At 51.3% G+C, this 18,045-nt stretch overlaps 1 protein-coding gene across 1 annotated transcript in view; it reads left to right on the top strand.

The window, feature by feature from the left end:
- LOC138165335 (podocan-like) overlaps positions 1-17,085 on the top strand; it is a 44,962-nt gene extending 27,877 nt beyond the window's left edge. Inside the window, exons 6-10 of the mRNA XM_069093548.1 lie at positions 1,154-1,417; positions 5,052-5,709; positions 11,608-11,756; positions 15,038-15,253; positions 15,926-17,085. Coding sequence (XP_068949649.1) covers positions 1,154-1,417; positions 5,052-5,709; positions 11,608-11,756; positions 15,038-15,230 — 1,264 coding nt within the window. The 3' untranslated portion in view covers positions 15,231-15,253; positions 15,926-17,085. The remainder of the gene's footprint in view (positions 1-1,153; positions 1,418-5,051; positions 5,710-11,607; positions 11,757-15,037; positions 15,254-15,925) is intronic.
- The last annotated feature ends 960 nt before the right edge of the window (positions 17,086-18,045 follow it).

Genomic DNA, 18,045 nt, shown 5'->3' with positions numbered 1-18,045 from the left:
GTTCAGGAGAGCTGCCTGAGAGGGTGGGAAAAGGGGAGCCCTGGGAGATTTGAAAAGGGATGGAAAGGTTCAGGAGAGCTGCCTGAGAGGGTGAGAAAAGGGGAGCCCTGGGAGATTTGAGAAGGGATGGAAAGGTTCAGGAGAGCTGCCTGAGAGGGTGGGAAAAGGAGAGCCCTGGGAGCTTTGAGAAGGGATGGAAAGGTTCAGGAGAGCTGCCTGAGAGGGTGGGATGGTGAGTTAATTAGGGAGGTATAAAAGGATTGCGTAGACGAAGGCCCAGTTAATTAAGGGACCTCGTGGGCTGTCAGCAGCTTCGTGATTCTTCACATTCTTCCAGCAGCAGGTGAGTAGGAGTAAAGGCAATAGATGGTAGGAGTGACCCAAGGCTGAGGCTCGGCCGCAGAAAAGAGGACAGTGTCCATTAGGACTGGTTCCTGAAGTGTTCAAGAGGAGATGGATGAAGCAGGGGGATTAAGCCAGTGCAAGTCTAATGGCCTGGGAAAGACCCGGGGGGTCAGAGGATTGGAGCCCATGGTGTGGACGGAGAACAGACCCTGGGGTGCAGGCAGAGGGAGAACCCAATGATAGGTCATAGAGTTCATGAACATGGAGGCGGTGCCTTTGTAGGTGATGGTAGAACATGGACGCATGTCTGCATAGATGACCGGGGTGAGGAGGGGATCATGGGAAATGAGCAGGCTGAGGAACCTCGAGGTCAGAGGGACTGAGGGGGTGTCATTATCTAGGCCAAAGGCCCCCAGGGTGAGGACAGGAGCTAGGGAGGAGAGCAGGACTGTGAGCCAGGAGCTGAGCTCATTGAGGAAGGAAGGGCAGTGGCCTGGAGGTCTGGAGACCAGAGCCACTAGCATGTGGATTGGGTGGTCAATGTGGCTGAGTGAACATTGAAGGAGGAGAGATTACCAAGGGATGGAGAGAGAGGACGAGCTTGGAAGTGACCAGGAGTGTCCCCATCCTCTTCTCGAGAGTAGGGGGAGGGAGGAATGAGAGAAAGGGCAGCCAGTGCTGCAAGTGGGAGGCCAGGAGGCGGCATAGCTAGGAAGGATCCAGGTCTCAATGAGAACCAGAAGATAAAAGCATCAAGAAAGGAAAAGGTTTAAGATGAAGGGAATTAATCATGGATCAGGCAGTCTAGAATTCCCCATCATCAGGTAGCTGAAAGCCTGGTCCTCCTGCCCCTTTCCTCCTCTTGGGACCCCGCTCCCTCCTTCCCTCCTCTCCTGCCTTGCTATGGTCTCCAAGGCTCCTTCCCCTCATGCTGCCTTCCCACCCTCTCTCCTCAGAACAACAAGCTGGAGAAGATCCCACCGGGAGCCTTCAGTGAGCTCACCAGCCTCCGGGAGCTCTACTTACAGAATAACTACCTGACCAATGAAGGCATGGACAATGAGACCTTCTGGTGAGCCTCCTCCTCAGGCCACAGGGTCAGAGCTTTAGAGCTGGGAGGGGCCATAGGAGCTCTGGAGGCCAACTCTCTGCTTCTACAGATGAGGAAACTGAGGCCCAGAGATGAGAAGGGATTTTCCCAGAGTCAGACAGGTAGTAAGTGGCTGAGTTGGGATTTGAACTCAAGTTTTTCCAGCTCTTGAGTTCAGCTTTCTATCTGCTACACCATACCCAGGGTCCCATCCACTTCCAGCCCCAAAGTTGGCCAGGCTCATTCTCTTAGCCCCCAAGCCTGTTCTTCTCCCCTCCAGGCCTGATGATTCCCCTTTCTTGGGAAAGCCCATTGTTAAGGAAAGAGACATGAGCTTGAAGGCTGAAGAGTAGGGCCCTTGGGAGCTGCTGGCTTTGGCCGTTAGTGGTGGTGCACATTTCCATCACCCTCCATGCTTTACCAAATGGGGCCGCCCATCAGGTGAGCTAATGTCTGGGTAGTACTTGGCAAGGGCTACATAACAGCCTTGTAGAAAAGTGATTGTTGCTCCAATGCCTTCTGCATGGTCCCCGTGGGAGGCAGTTAGTGTAAATATTACCATCCGAGGCTCCCAGGTGGCCTGACTTACCTGTGCTCACACAGCTCATGGGTGCCTGTTCCAACCCCCATTTCTCAGGGATTCTCACTCCCCTGTGTGCCAGAGTCACTGTCGGATCATCTGCATGTGAGCCAAGGGCAAGAGAGATGTCTGCCAGGACATCTGACCCTTGCTCACCATCCTCAGATGTCAGAGGGTCTGACTCACGGGGATGTGGCAATTTCCACCAGGATTAGCAAAATTACAGTCAGTTAGCAAGAATTTATTAAGCATCTTCTAAGTAGGGGGATCAAGGGATAGAAGTAAAATAGTCCTTGCCCTCAAGAAGTTTCCATTCCACCGGGGGAGATGGCATTGTACATGGATAGGTATATGCCAGACCCATGAAGAACAGCTGTGAGGGAACCCTGGAGAGGAAGGTTGGCAGCCTGCAGAAAGGTGGTCTTTGAGCTGAGCTGTGAAGGAAATCAGGGATTGAGCTGAGATGGAGATGAGGAGGGCAAACCTTCCAGGCATGGTACAGAGATGGGAGATCTCCCGGGTCATGGGCGAGTTTCTGGAGAGAGCAGGACGAAGCACATTGAGTCCTCGGGGAGGGCAGAGAACAGGTGGCCATTAGCAGCATCGCTGAGGATAGGCTTGGTGAGCAGCTGCCTCTTATCCTGGTCTGGGTGAAGGCCCAGGCTATACAGCCGCTACCCTACACACTCTCCAGAACATCCCTAAGAGAGCCAAGAAGGGCTGGGACCAACAAATGCTAACTTACCGTATCCAGAAGAAACCATGGCGGTTAGTGTTGCAGCTCCGAGTCTGGAAACCCCTGGAACCAAAGGAAAATTTTGAATATGAAAACCCAGCAAAGTACATGGGCAAACTCATGGCTGGGGAGAGAAAAGAAGGTTTTTGCTGAAACCTCATCGTGGTTTTAGACTGGCTTCAAGATATTGGCCTGGGAGTCAGGAGACATGGGTTCTAGTCTTGGCTCTGTGAGCTTAGGCAAGGGACTTCATCTTTCTGAAACTCAGTTAGTTCACCTGTGAAATGGGGAGAGTAACTTTGACAATCCACATCTCATAGAGCTCTTGTGAGGAAGGTGGTTTTTAGCCTTAAGCTGCTGTAGGAGATGGTGAAAACAGGTCCCTGGCTCGTGCCCATGTTCTGTGTTCTCTTGTTCTCTCCCTTTATCCTCTGGAAGCAGCCTGGCCAAGGCCTAGCCCCAGCGCCTAAGGAGCTATGGTCCATCTGGGTACACAAGTCTCTCCCGAAGATGCCATTTAGAGCTGATTCCCCAAGGCCCAGAGTCAGCACTTGAAATGGGGATTTGGGGCCACATGTGACCTGGGACAACACCAGTTCCTCATTTATAAAATGGAAACCATGGTCTAGTCCTCAAACGATTCTACAAGATATGATGCTGTAAAGATGAAGCTGTTGTGACAATGAGGCTAGTGGAAGGGGAGAAGTCTGCCATCTCACTCTCATGCCCCCTGACTCAGCAGGAGGAAGTGTGGTCAGGGGCCAGTTTTTCTCTGAAGGCCTGGGCCAGGCGCCAAGTCCCTGGCCTGCTGCTGACCTCTGGGTCTTGTGCTGGAGAACTGGGGCCAGGGCTTGTCAGGCCACGCTGGGGCGCCCAGCCAGAAGACTCCCAGACTTCCAGTAACTCCCCTGTCCTCAGAGAAGTTGGCTGTAGGCAGGGCGAGGTTTCTTGAACTTGGGAGAGTTCTGGACTCTGTTGGCCCCTAGGGTGAGGAGGGGAGGAGGAGGCACGTGGACTGAACACAGTCTTTTTGGAGGAAAGTGGGACGAAGTGGAAGACTGGGGCAGTGACGAGGGAGTTGAAAGGTGGAGTGGGGATAACCAGCTTGGAATAGCAGAGCAGAGGGAGGTGGCAGGGGGCCCTTGGGAGGCCTGGGATTAAGTCCTATCTCTGACACTTCCTGGCTGTGTGACTGGGGCCACGTCAAGACACCACTTGAGTTTGTCTCCTTTGGTTCATTAAAGGTGCAGAGAGGAGGAACGGCCTGTGAGTTTGGGAGGCAGCAAGCAGGCCAGTCTGACAGTAACCTAGGACATGTGTAGGCAGTGGTATGAAATAAAGGTGAAAAGTTAGGCGGGAGCCAGATGGTGAATGCCTTTGAATACCAGGCCAAGGAGTTATTATTTTAACCCATGGGCAGTAGGAAGCTATTCAAGATTTTTGAGCTGGGGAGTGGACATGGCCAAGTTGCGACTTTGGCGGCTTCATGGAAGATGGACAGGACAGGGGAGAGACTGGAGGCAGGAAGATCAATTAAGGCCAATTGTTGCAGTAGCCTAGGGGTGAGGTGAGAAGAGTCTGGAATGGGGGGGGGAGGAGAGAGAAGGAGGGAAGAATTGAGAGAGAACGTGGAGTTGAATGGACAAAACTTGGCTGAATCTGAGAAGTGAGGGTCAATGAAGTGGAAACATGCTTCTTGACTTGCCTTGAAGGAGCAAAAGAAGCCAGAGATTATTTAGGGAAGATAGTGACATCCTACAAAGAAACAGGGGGTGGGTTTGGTGGGGAACAGAATGACTTTGTTTTGGCCTCTTGATTCTGTCTTGGACCCCAGTCCCGCACCTTGGGTTGGAGCTGTCCAGCAGGCACTGGTGAATCTGGGCTTCTGCTCCGGACAAGGACTGGGGTCATCTGTGCAGAGGTCATTGAGCCCATTTGAGATGAGGAGTCTGAGGCCTTACTCAAATGGTTAAGCTTGGTAACAGAAGTGTAAGGATAAGGGTAGGGACTGTGCTTGTGATTTCACTGATACACAGAATTCCCAGCTGAGGAAAATTTCTTTACCAATAAAGGTCATGCCTTCTTTGCAATGTAGAAAGTTACCTAGAACATTGAGAGATGAAGGATCTTGCCCAGGGACGTCAGAAGAGGGCCTTGAATGCAGACCTTCCTGACTCCAAGGCCAGCCCTTCCTTTGCAGACTCTGCATAGGTGCTGAGGTTGGTGATTTACAAGCGCTGACTAGAATTTGGGTTTCAGTTCTGGTGAGCCTCAGTCTTGCCTTCCCCTTCTTCCTCCAGGAAACTTTCCAGCCTTGAATACCTTGATCTGTCCAGCAACAACCTGTCTGAGATCCCTGCGGGCCTGCCTCGTAACATTGTGCTTCTGCACCTGGAGAAGAACGCCATCCGGACTGTAGGTCCCGATGTACTGACCCAGATCCGGAATCTGGAGTACCTGCTTCTTCACAGCAATAAGCTCAAGGCCAAAGGCATCCACCCGCAGGCCTTCCAGGGCCTGAAGAAGCTTCACACCGTGCACCTGTACAACAACGTCCTGGAGCGAGTGCCCAGCGGGCTCCCCCGCCGGGTCAAGACCCTCATGATTCTGCACAACCAGATCTCCGGGATCGCTCGGAATGACTTCGCCACCACCTACTTCCTCGAGGAGCTCAATCTCAGCTACAACAGGATCACGAGCCCCCAGATCCACCGGGATGCCTTCCGCAAACTGCGTCTGCTCAAGTCCCTGGACCTGTCGGGAAACCTCCTGCAGACGCTACCTCTGGGCCTTCCCAAGAACGTGCAGGTGCTCAAGCTGAAGAGCAATTACCTGGAGGCCGTTGCTCGGGGGGCCCTGGCCAGCATGGTCCAGCTGCGGGAGCTGTACCTCACCAACAACCGCCTGAAGAGCCGGGCGGTGACCCCGCGCACCTGGGCCGACCTCAGCAGCCTCCAGGTAGGGCCCGGTGCCAGCCGCCCGCCAGCCCTACAGCCTGGGCCCTGCAGAGGCGAGGGGCTGGGGCTATAGCTGGAGGGCCGGGCAGGGTCCAGGGGTTAGAGCTGGGAGGAACCTGGGGATCATCTAGGGCAGGGGTGACCCAATCTAGGCCAATTTGTCCTCTTCCAGCTGGGAAGACTGAGGCCCACAGAGAGCACACAGATATTAATTGGCTGAACTGGGATCGGGAGCCTTGGGACTCCAGTTAATAGCCTGGGGTTTATTAGAACACTCAAGGGGTGGGGGAGGGTCTGGGCTGTGTCCCTCCATCCTTCCCATCTAACCACACACCTCCTTCACCTTCAACCTCCTAACATGTACATATCCCATGAAATCCAGCATCCACTTTTATCATGAAGAGGTCAGGTACATTAGGCATGCAATATGTGCAATATTACGCATATATAGGGGATGGGGTTAGTGGGGTTAGCAGACAGGAGACCTGGGTTCAAGTCCCTCCTGTGATACATACTAACTTTGTGAGCCTGGACAAGTTGCCTGACCTCAGTGCCTGAGGCACTTACGGAGGATCTGCAGCCTGCATTAGAGGAGGGGATTTGCACATCGGTCATACGTTATGGGCCCAGATACAAAGAAGAGGCAGGCAGACAGATGAGTTCAAATCCTGCCTCAGACATTTGTGAGATGTGTGACTGTAGGTAAGTCACGTCACCTCATTCAGCCTCAGTATCCTCGTCAGTAAAATGGGGATAATGATGGCACTCCCAGGGGTGTGAGGGTAAATTGAGTTAGCATATATAAAGAGCTTTGCAGACCTGAAATATTGGCTATTGTCGTTACAACGTGCTATTGATCTAGCCGTGCCTAGAATTTTTAGAAAGGCACAGGCCTCCAGGATGGGCTTGGATCTTCCTCGTTGGAGGCTGTGCCCTCATCAATGGGGCCTCAGGTCCCCGGCATGTTGGAAGAGATAGGTAGGCAGAGAGGGCCACTCCTGGTCTCCTTGAGGCCCCGTGTTGGTGTAGACAGGACCTTGGCTTCCCTAAGGGCAGTGTCAATGGGACATGCCTCTCCTGGGTCTGACAAAGTTGGAAGGTCATTTGTGTATGGTCCCAGTGATACCAGACCTCAGAAGGTATGCGGGATAGCTGCTAAGCCACCAGTCACTAACTACCTTGGTATAGATTCATTAGACACTTTCTAGCTGGGTGACTTCATGTAAGTCACTTTCCTTGTCTGGGCTTCTCTTGCCCCCTCTGTGAAATGAGGGTCTCGTGCTGGGAGTGCAGCTCTGTGGTTTGGCTGTTGTTTGCCTGGACAAGAGAAAGCCCAAGAGGGTCTTGATCCTTGGTGATCAGCATCTGAAGGAATAGCTGAGAGGAAATGGGGCCCATGGCAAGAAGGAGAACAGCTGAGCCTGCCCACCAGGGGCTTCCTTTCTCTTTATGGTGGAGAAATCATTGTTGTGCATGTTTCTAGAGTGTTTCCTTACTGACAAAGCTCTTTTTTTTTTTTTTTAGCAATAAGCCCAGGAGATGTGCAGGAGGAGGGTGATGGGTCCCCAAGTTGTAAATGAGAATGGGGAGACCCACAGGGCACACATGTCCCAGGACAGAGCAGCACTCCAGCAGAACCCAGATTTTCTGACTCCCAAGCCAGTGTGGCTCCTCTTGACCACCAGCTTCTGCTCAGCCTGGACAAGAGTGGGAGCTCTCAGGTCCTGTCCACATCTCTGTCCCAGTGACCTCAGGCTCACTGAGAGCTCAGCCTTGGGATCTGGTCTCCCTGGTGCCCACCTGAGAGGCAGGCTGGTATAGTAAGCAGGGCATGGACCCTGGGTTCAATTCTTGGTTCTGCTACTCAAGTGACTTAGGGTGAGTCATTTTCCCCCTCTCTGGGACTCAGTTTCCAGATCTGTGAAACAAGAGTGTTGGACTGGATGATGTATATGTGAGATCCCCCCACCTTCAAAGCCAGTTCCTATGGGACAGGACCTGAGATTTCCTCACTGTTCTCATGTCGCTGCTGGATGGTGAGACTTCCTCCCCCAGGCTCTCATCTGGCATCTCATAGTCCTAGAGAGTTGTCCAGAGCACGGAGAGGTTGAGAGCTTTGGCCAGAGTCATATAGCCAGGATGAATCAGAAGCAGGACTAGAACCCAGGTGTTCCTGGCTTTGGGAACACTGTACTGCCTTTAGCCTTCTGGTCCTCTGACCACTTGGAAACAAGCATGGCCCCATTTCTCAGCTGAGCCTTGGGGCCGCTGGTAGGGGGAGCCCAGGGGCTATCCCAGGGGCAGAAGCCCTTTAAGGTTCACAAAGTACTTTACAGATGTTTGTATTTGACCTTTACAGCAACCTTAGCAGGTAGACGCTGTTATGATCATCATTTTATAGATGGGGAAACTGAGGCACAAAGAGGTTTTGGTGACTTTCACAGATCCTAAGTATCTGTTGGGATTTGAACTCGGGTCTTCCAGGCCATTAGATCGACACCTGACTTCCTCATTTAGGACACCAGTCTTCCCCTTTGACAGCTCTCACAGAAGGCCCCCCTGACCTCCATTTTGCTTCTGTTTCCTCCTGCTCTAGCGCAGGGGAGTTGCTGTCTCCCCCTCACTGGTCCCGTGGTTCTGCTGTCCTTGGTTTCCCTTGGGGCCCACCCTCTACTGAGTGTGAGAGATGCCAGGAAAAGCAGAAACACGGCCTGTGCCCCCGAGGAGTGGGCAGTGGGAAGCCCAAGGGGGGAGAGACAGCAAGCTAGTGGTGAGAGATTCAGAGATAAGGAAGAGCAGCTGGGGCGGGGGGCGGCACCAGCTGTGGGGGCCAGGAGAGGCCTCGAGGAGGGGCTGGGATCACCCAATAAACATCCATGAGGAAGGCGGCCGTTTGGTCCTATTCGATGGGAAAAAGGAGAGAATGTCCAATGTTCAATTCATCGGCTGAGCCTTGTCTCCAGGCTCTTCCCAGGGCTGTGTCTGCCCAGAGTCGGCCCCCTGCCCTGAGTGCTGCTGAACCGTCCTCTCCCCTCTGGCCAGGGGTGGGAAGCAGAGGCATGGCTGCCTCCTGGGCCCCTCCTGGAATAGCGGGGTGAGGATCAGGAGGCCGGAGGCCACGGGAAGCTCCGTCATCTGGCTGGAGGGACTCGGCTCCAGAACAGCCTCTGGTGTGCTTGCCAGCCCAGCTGAGGGGGACCCAGGCCAGCGTGGGAGTTAGTCATGCAGCTGGCCCCAGCTCCCTCCTCTCCTGATTTCCGCTCCTGGGGGTGTGGGGACAGGCAGGGCTGACCCTGAACGCTAGGCCACAGGCAGAGCAGTCGCTGTGTGGGTGATGGCCTCCACTGGCTCCCCCAGAGCTCCACAGGAAGTGGGGGGAGGGGAGCCTCCCACTGGCATCTCAGCTTCTTGAGGGCATTTTCTTCTCTGTACCCCCAATGCCTAGCTCTGCACTTGGCATAGAATAGTAACTTCATAAATGCTTGTGGATTGATTGGTTGGTGGACAACCTGGAGTGTGTCCAGTGTCCAGAGGAGGTGACCAGGGTAGGGTCAGTCTAGACACCCTGTCAGCATTGTACAGTGGGAAGAACATTGGTTCTGAGTTAAAGGACCTGAGTTCAAATCTTGCCTCTGATACTATCTGTGTGGCCTTGGACAAATCACCTCACTCCCATGGGCCTCAGTTTCCTCCCCTGTAAAATGGAAGGATTGGAATATGAACTCATGCAGAGCTTTACAACATCCTTTGAAGGAAGCAGTGGAAATGTTATTATTCCCATTTTACAGCTGGCAAAACAGAGTCTCAGAGAGATGAAATGCTCCAGGCCATACACTGAATGAGTCTAGGTGTCAGGATTTGAATCCAGGTCCTTCCAGATCCCAGGTTCAGCACTGGTTGGGCTACCAAACACTTCCTCTTAGTGAAGTTATGGGGTATGTGTTAGAAAGAGTTCATATAGGTTTTAACAAAGCATTTGACAAATTCTTTCCTGTTCCTCTTGTGGACAAGGCAGGGGGACACAAGCTAGACCTCAAAGTGTCCTTCATGGCTCAATGTTGGCTTGCAAGGTAGTTTCTAGTGGAGTGTCCCAGGGCTCTGTGCTGCTGCCTAACATTTTTTAATGACTTGTCTGTGAGGCAGGAGAATGGGTGCAGCTTCTTACTGCCTGTGTGGCCTTGGATATGTCTTTTCCTTCTTTGGACCTCCCTTTCCTTATAAAGGAGGGTGTGGTAGACTCAAATTCTTTTTTTTCCTCCAAATTTGTGACCCTGTGATCCTCCAGGATTCAGTTTAATTCAGCAAGCATTAATTAAGCACCTACTGTGTGCCAGCCACTGTTAGGTGCTGGAGCTAAAACCACTGAAGAAATGAAACCCCAACTAAGGAGCTTCCGTTCTCTTGGGGGGAAGTGCCATGTCCTTAGTGCCAACCTTAGTGGTTGATTCTAAGTAACTTGGGGGTTCTCAGACTTGGCAGGATCAGGCGTGTCTTCCCATAGATCCTAGGGCTCACACAACCTTCTAAGGGACTATGAGGTGGCAGAGAATGCATTCCCTGCTCCAGGGACAGTCTGGGTGTAGGCAGAGGTGGGCAATGGACCATTGGCTTTGGGCAACCCCAAATGGGCCTGCTTGGCTGAACCAGCGAGTGTGCAAAGGAAAGTCACACACAAGAAGCACGCAAGCTCTGACTGGAGCCAGACTGTACAGGAGTCTGTGTTTGATCAAACACAGATCCTATGGGCAGTAAGGAGAGTGACGTGGTCAGACCCAGGCTTGAAGAACATCATTTGGAGGCTGTAGAAAGAGTGGATTGGAACCAGGAGAGACTGGTGTCAGGGAGACCAGTCTGAGGCTTAGTTCAATTCAGCACGCATTGTGGGAGTGTCGTCTGTGTGCCTAGCCCTGTGCTGGACTTGGGGACAGGATGGCAGGAGGGACACCAGAGGAGGATAGGGTCCGTGCCCTAAGGGAACTTACACTTCAATGGGAGAGACCAGATCCCCACACGAGAAACAAGAGGAGCTGAAACGCTCCCATCGCTCTCTCATTTTCTGTTTCTTTACTCATGATATCCTCAGTGCCTGGAATGTAGCTTCCATCTCCATCTGCTGAAGTCCCCTCCTTTCAAGACCTAACTCAGATGACCCCTCCATCAGGAAGCCTTCCTGCACATGCTCTTTATTTTCCCAACTTTTCTTGTAGTAATTTGCCCAGACTGTCCCCTTCTCATTTATCACACTCACCCCTCTTATCAGTTATTTGAGTAGTTGTCCCCCCTGCACCTCCCTCTCATCAGGCCGATCAGTGGAGTAGTGAATGAAATCCTGGCCGTGGAGTTGGGAAGATTGGAGCGTTCGAATCCCAGCTCTGACACTGACTAGTTACAGGACCCAGGGTAGTGTCCTCATCTGTACAGGAGAGGCTTGGACCAGATGACCTTCCAGCTCTAAAGCCTCCAAATCGATGCCCTTGTGACGTCAGAATGCCTTGCACCTGGTTGGTAATCACTGAAGCTTTGTTGAGCTGAAGCAACCCGATGAAGGTCACGTAGACCCAAGTCTCCTTACTCCCAGCTGGACACTCCAGGCTTGACTCTCACATGTGCAGCCATGTGATCTGGGGAAGTCTCTGGGTGGCAGCTCCCTCCCTCTTCTGTAAAATGGGGCCATAACCTGTGTACTATCGTGTAACAGGATCCAGCCCTGTCTCTTACAAGCTAATGTGGTGAATCAATCTGTGGGGCAGAGGGAGGGTGGGGGATCTGGAGGCTCGGGATGGTACTCCCATTCTTGCCCCATTCTTGACTCTTCTTCAAATCTAGAGGAATTAAATCCCGCTCCGTCTCCTCTTAACCCCTTCCTATCTATCTCCCCATCTCCCCACACCCCCTTCAGCTGCTCAACATGGCCGGGAACCAGCTCACAGAGATCCCAGAGGGCCTGCCCGAGTCCCTGGAGTACCTCTACCTACAGAACAACAAGATTAGCACCGTGGCTGAAAATGCCTTTGAGTCGACCCCCAATCTCAAGGGGATCTTTCTCAGGTAGGAGACTGGGCGGGGCTCCCAGGATCCAGGACATGCCCAGGGAACCTTGGGTTTCCTCTGAGTACTTCTCCTTGTACCTGTTCTCCAGAGTGCCCCCTCCCCACCACCCACATCCCAGGCCAGGATTTTCTTGGTTCAAATCATTTTAACACAGATTATTAGAATGTAGACTATTGGAGTGGACAGGACCTTAGAACATGTCAGAACTAGAAGAGGAGTGGGAGATTCTTGAACTCAGCCCCCCATCTTACAGAGGAAGAAATGGAGACTTTGTGTGCCCAGGGTGACACAATGGCTTAGCTGCAGAGCCAAGATTAGAATCAACAAGTCTTTATTGAGTGCCTACTGTGTGCCCAGTTATGCACTTGGAATTGTGGGAGAAACAGAAAATGGAGACTCAGGATCTTCAGGTCAGTCTTGTTATTTGCTGGGTTTCTGATCTTACCCCAGAACCTCAGTACTGGAACAGGGCCTCAGAGGTCCCCTGGTCCAATCCATGTTTGAGCAAGAGTTCTCACCTTAAACAGCTCTGACAGGGCTAGCCAGCCTCTTCTCCCCAACAACCTCATTACCTAAGGACTCAGCTCTTTTCACTGTTGGACAGCTCAGTGCTAGGAAGTTCTCTCTACTGATTTGAAATCTACCTTTCTGCAGCTTCTGCCTCTCCATCCTGGTTCTGTTCTCTAAATGGCAGCCTTCGGATATTTGAAGACAGCTATGATGTCGCCCCAAGACTTTTCTTCTCGAGGTTAAACACCTTCATTTCATTCAGTTGAACCTCTTTTGACATGGTCTTGAGTGCCCTCCCCATACTTGATCCCATCCCCTACTTGGGTTCTATCTTGTCAAGGTCTTTTCTAAAATCTCTGTCCAGAATGGAATACAGTGCTCCATGTGTGAATTTCTGCCTCTGAATTCTTTGAAATCTATTCTTGCCAGACTTGGGTGTACATCAGACCACAGACAGTGCTCTGGCTCCTACCACCCTCCCCCGCTTCCCACCACCATTCCTGTCATAAAGATTCCTATCCTTTCTGTCTCCAGGACTCACAATCTCTTTCCTCCCTCTGTCTAGGTGGTATGTAGCCTACCCTTCCCACAATATTGTGTCTTTATCTTCATTTATCTTCACCCAAGTGTTCTCCATCATCCTTCCTCATTCCAGATTTTAGATTTCTTCACAAGGTATATTTTCTTGATATCTTGCTCTTTCCTTTGGGTCCAGTCTCTGTTTTAAATAAGAAGTCTCATCTTTCCATGGCTCTGCAGCTCAATATACTGGAGGAGCTCTTTACCTGGGGTGAAGGAGGTTCATGGACAGATTCCAGATGAACTTGGATGGGAAAATGACATCTTCATTTTCATAGAATTGGTTTCCTTTGTAAGCTTATGGCTTTTGTTTTGTGCATTTAAAAACAGTCTTCTGAGAAGGGATCCTTGCAGCCAAAGGGCTCCTGGACACAAAAAAGGGAAAGAGTCCCTGGTAGAGTGGATAGAGGCCCAGCCTTGGCATCAGGTTCAGGGTCTGCCTCTGACATATACTGACTGTATGACTATGGGCAATGAAGAAGTTAGGGGGCATTGTGGCTAGGGTGCTGGACTTGGAATCAAGAAAACTTGAATTCAAATCTTGCCTTAGACACTTACCAACTGTATGTATGACTTGGGGCAAGTCACTTAACCTCTTTGTGACTCAGTTTCCTCATCTGTTAAATGACCTCTAAGGTCCTTTCCAGGTCTGAATCTCAGATGCTGTGATGCTTTAAGTTGCAAACAACATCCCCTTTGTGTCGGCAGCTTACATTGGAGCTCTCTATGTCATCACAAACAGGCCTTGATTGGAAGAAAAACCACAGCAGCCCTTCCCATTGCTACATTTTCATCCCCTGTCACACCTGTACTGTTGGAGTCCTGAAGCCCAATCTTTGCATTGAAGGTTGACGTCTGTGGGCAGATGAGTGTTGGATGGACAATTGTCATCTCCTTGGATGTCTTTCTTCCTGCATTCTCCTCTCTGTGGTCTCTGGCTCAGCAGACGTATGTGGGATGTTTCCTCCTTCTCGCTCCACATCCACGTCGGGTCAGAGGCACCAGTCTCTTGGCAAATACAGCTTTGCCAGCCTTCTTAGATGCCCAGTGTCCCTGACCAAGAACCTATCATCCTTTGGCTGAAGTCCTGGTCCAAGAGTCCATGTCCTAGTTTTAGACCCCTGAATTCCAGCCTCTCAGCATGGCACGGAGGCTTAGCAAGCAGCTAGTCTGACCTCTACTTGAAGGAGATTTTCTAGAACCACAAACCCAAGCAATGGTCATCCAGCCTTTCCTTCAGGATGTTCAGTGAGGTGGCCCTTCCCACACATGAAGAACTCTGAAGTGTCTCCTGACGCTGGGCCAAGCACAGCTTCCTGATGCCTCCCTAGTTCTGGCCTCTGTGCCAAGCACATCCAAGTCAAGCCCTTTTATCCGCAACAGTCTTTCAGGTGCTTAAAGACAGGCATCATATTCCCTCAAGCTTCCTTTTCTTTAGACTAAGTACCTCCAGTTCCTTCAGTTGATCCCTGTGTGGCTGGCTCTTGGGGCCCTTCATTATCCTGACTGCCAACTTTTGTAAGGTCTTATCAATCATCTTTGCTAAAATGTGTCACCCACCCAGAGTGAAAACGGTCCTCCAAATGTAGTCTGACCTTCTTATCACCTTGAAAGCTTTAGACACCATACCTCTCTTACTAAATGCAGCCTAAAAGAGGCTAAAAAAAGGCATTAGCCTCCCCCCCCCCCCTTTTTGCTGCTTTATAACACTCATGTTGAACTTGTGGTCCACCTAAACCCCCAGATCCTTTTCAGATGAACTAGTGTCCAGCCAAGTCTTATACTTCTATATAAGTATAAGATATACTTGTATAGATATGTATATATGTATACATATATAATACTTGTAAAATGGATGTTTAAGCCCACTTAAACTTTTTTATAACCAGATATTGATATATTATTATTATATATGGCTGACAATGTGCTAAATACTTTACAATAATTTTCTTGTTTGATCCTCATAATAACCCTGGGAGGTAGGTGCTATTATTGTCCCCATTTTACAGTTGAGGAAACTGAGGCAGTTTCAGTGACTTGCCCAGGGCCACACCACTAATAAGTATCTGAGGCTGGATTTGAACTCAGGGCTTCCTGATTTCAAGGTCAACTCTCTGTGTACTTTGCCATCCTGCCCCTCAAGACTTTGCATTTATCCCAGTTGAATTTCATCTTCTTGCTCTGTGCAGGTTTAACAAGCTGGCTGTGGGTGCTGTGAGGGAAAGCACCTTTAAAAGGCTGATGCACCTGCAGGTGCTGGACATTGAGGGCAACTTTGAGCTTGGTGAGGGGTCCAAGAACCGTGGGCGCCCAGAAGAGGAGGAAGAAGAGGAGGAGGAGGAGGAAGGCGAGGAGGAAGAAGATGAGGAAGAAATGAGATAGGCGTGTGAGCCGGACTAGCCCAGGTAGGGCAGGGGGCAGGTCCCAGGCAGGGTTGGGGTGTGTAGGTGTGAAGGGTCATCCCAGATAGAGCCCCTCCCCACCCCCTGGGCAGTGGGAGATTCTTGTCTCCTTTGGGCATCTGCTTGTCTAATGTTCCTCCCCAGCCCTTGTCCAGAAAGTCCTCTTTAACTCTAGCCTACTGCCCTCATCCTGGAGTCCACAGTCAAGCCTGCTCCTGCCGGGGCCAGAGATCTAGGCCACCTTCTGCTGGAGCATAGAGTGCTGGATGGGGATGTGTTTTACTCTTAGTGGAAACTAGGGCTTGTGGCATGTAGCTCATTCATTTGGGAGGAAGGAGGAAGCCCTTGATACAATGTATTCCTGTGTGGATTTGGGCTTGGTTGGGTGCTGCTTTATGACCATGAAGGTGTGTGGCTGTGTGATGGGGTGCCTGATGGCACCTGGAGATGACTGCCTGGTCTTTGAAGACCAGTCCAAGAGAATCTGATGAGTCTGATGAGGGGCTCACAGCCAGGTTACCTGCAAAGTGCAATCTTGGATGACACCAGCTCTTAGATGGGGTTGGGGTGGTCTCTGAAGTCAGAGACAGGCCATGAGAAAGAGGGATGATGGGAGGTGTGAGCCCAGCCAGCCTGACGAGGCCTCACCTTGCTCTCTGCTTGTGTCTCCCACAGGACAGTGGATGGAAAGTGATGCCTCTCTCTGTGTCTGCCTGCATATTTAAACCCCTGCGGTTCCTCCCACCCAGACACGTCGGCATAGCCCTACCCAAACTACCCACCCACATAGTCAGCCTCTTTCTCTCTGTCTCTGGCTATGTGTCTTGTCTGTTTGTCTGTCTGTCTCTGTTTTTCTATCTCTCTCTGTCTCTGTCTGTCTCTCTGTTTCTATCTCTCTCTGTCTCTGTCTCTGTGTCTGTCTGTCTCTCTCACACACACATACCCCCCCCCCACACACACGTACACACATACCATCACAGCCACACTTAAGCAGTCATCCCTCCATCCTACCACACTCCCCCAGCCACACCTGCAATCTCGTGGTCAGTCATAGGTCAGCACACAATCACCCACAAGCACACAGACACCCATTCAGCAGAGAACAATGTGGCCCCTTAATCCTGGGTGGGGAGAGCCTTCCTTTCCATTTCCAGACCCCCGATCCAAAGATCCAGGGTCCCTAACCCTCTGTTGTCTTGTGTTCCACAAAAGCTGGCTTTTGTTCCTTCCCCTCCCGGTGAGCAGGAGCCTCATGGGAAGGTTCCTCACCATATCCTTCCTTCTTCTACCCCCTCCCACCACCTTCAAGGATCCCAGGCCGGGTAACAATATTTTCATTCTTTATCTAACCTTCCTTCTCTCCGAAATGGTGCTCGTGTCCCAGTGAGGCTTCAGAGGATTTAGAGCCCCATGACTTGTCTGAGTTTATACAACTGGAATCTTCTGAACTCCAACCCAGGGGTCTCTACATGGCTCAGGGCCATGTTCAGTGGCCACAGATTTCTCCAGTCCCTCAAGAAGACCTTGTCCCGGCTCTGCCCAGTCTTTGACCAGTGACTGAAGGTGTCTTATATTCCAGTGGGGGGGTAAGGCTTGAAGCTACAGATACTTGGTTATGGGGCAGGGGCCTTGAGGTGGTGGCTGATCTGGGTACCTGGGGGAAATCAAGGCAGGCAGAGATTCCCTTCCCAACATGGCCAGTCCCCACCCTTTGGAAAGTATCGTTTATTTCCGTCAGGTTTGGTGGTGGATTTCTTCATGTTTTGTTTTTAAAGAAAGAAAAAATTCATTTTTGTGCCTTGTTAAAGAAAAAATAATATAAAAAGCATATTCCTTCCCTTCTGGCCCTGGGTGCCTGCGTGTCTATGTGGTTTTTTCCCTTTCTTTCTGGGGTCCTGCTCTCTTGGTTGGCTTTGACAGCCTGGAAAGTTGGATCATTAGCAAAGTGCCTGGTACACAGTAGGCACTTAATACTTGTTGACTGACTGGGACAAAACTGGCAAGAAGATAAAGACTGTTAGGTACCCTCCACTTGGCGTCAGGTTGGGAGAGATGCAGGGTTGGGTGAAGGGGTCGGAAAGCAGAGAAGAGGATCTCTGGACTCTTGCCTGAGCACAAGCCCAGGAGAGTCAGTAGGGGGATCCAGGAACACAAAGAGCTGGTGGAATTTTCAGCTGTGGGAATAGCAACAGCCTGGAGTCCAGAGGGAGGGTCAGGGTTCTCCTGCTTGCCCTTGGATAGTGAGGGGGGGGATAGAAGCCTGGGCACTACCCTGCTGCTACCACCACCCATCTCTCTGCAACCCAGCGGGCGCCTTCCTAGGACCCAGGAGTGAATTCATGGTCTCCTAAAGCATCCAAGATTGAAGAAACCTTGGAACATGCAACCTATGATACCAGTGCCTCAAGGCCCCTTAGAACAGACTGTCAGAGCTAGACAGGGTCTTGGGGACCCTCTAGTCCAGCCCTCTCCTTTTACAAATGAGGAAGTTGGGACCCCAGACCACACAACTGGTAAGGCAGGAGAGGCGTCATGGGCCTGGGGAAGGACAAATGCTCTGATTCTTAAAAAAGGTGTGTGTGTGTGTGTGTGTGTGTGTGTGTAACGAAATCTTCAAACCATAGGCCAGTAGGCTTGACTTCAGTTCCCAAGAAAATTCTAGAATGCATTGTCAAAGAGGCAGTGAACATCTGGAAAGGTTTTCACAGTGATGATAAAGAGCTTCATCAAGAGTAGACCTCGGGGCGGCCAGGTAGCACAGTGAGTAAGAGCACCGGCTCCAGTGTCAGAACGAC

Source organism: Petaurus breviceps, unplaced genomic scaffold (genome assembly GCF_028583685.1).
Source record: "Petaurus breviceps papuanus isolate PSGF00001 unplaced genomic scaffold, PetGlider_PUasm1.0 208, whole genome shotgun sequence".
Taxonomy (NCBI): Eukaryota; Metazoa; Chordata; class Mammalia; order Diprotodontia; family Petauridae; genus Petaurus; species Petaurus breviceps.
Note: the sequence above shows the minus strand (reverse complement) of the source record. Positions and strands in the feature narration are given on the sequence as shown.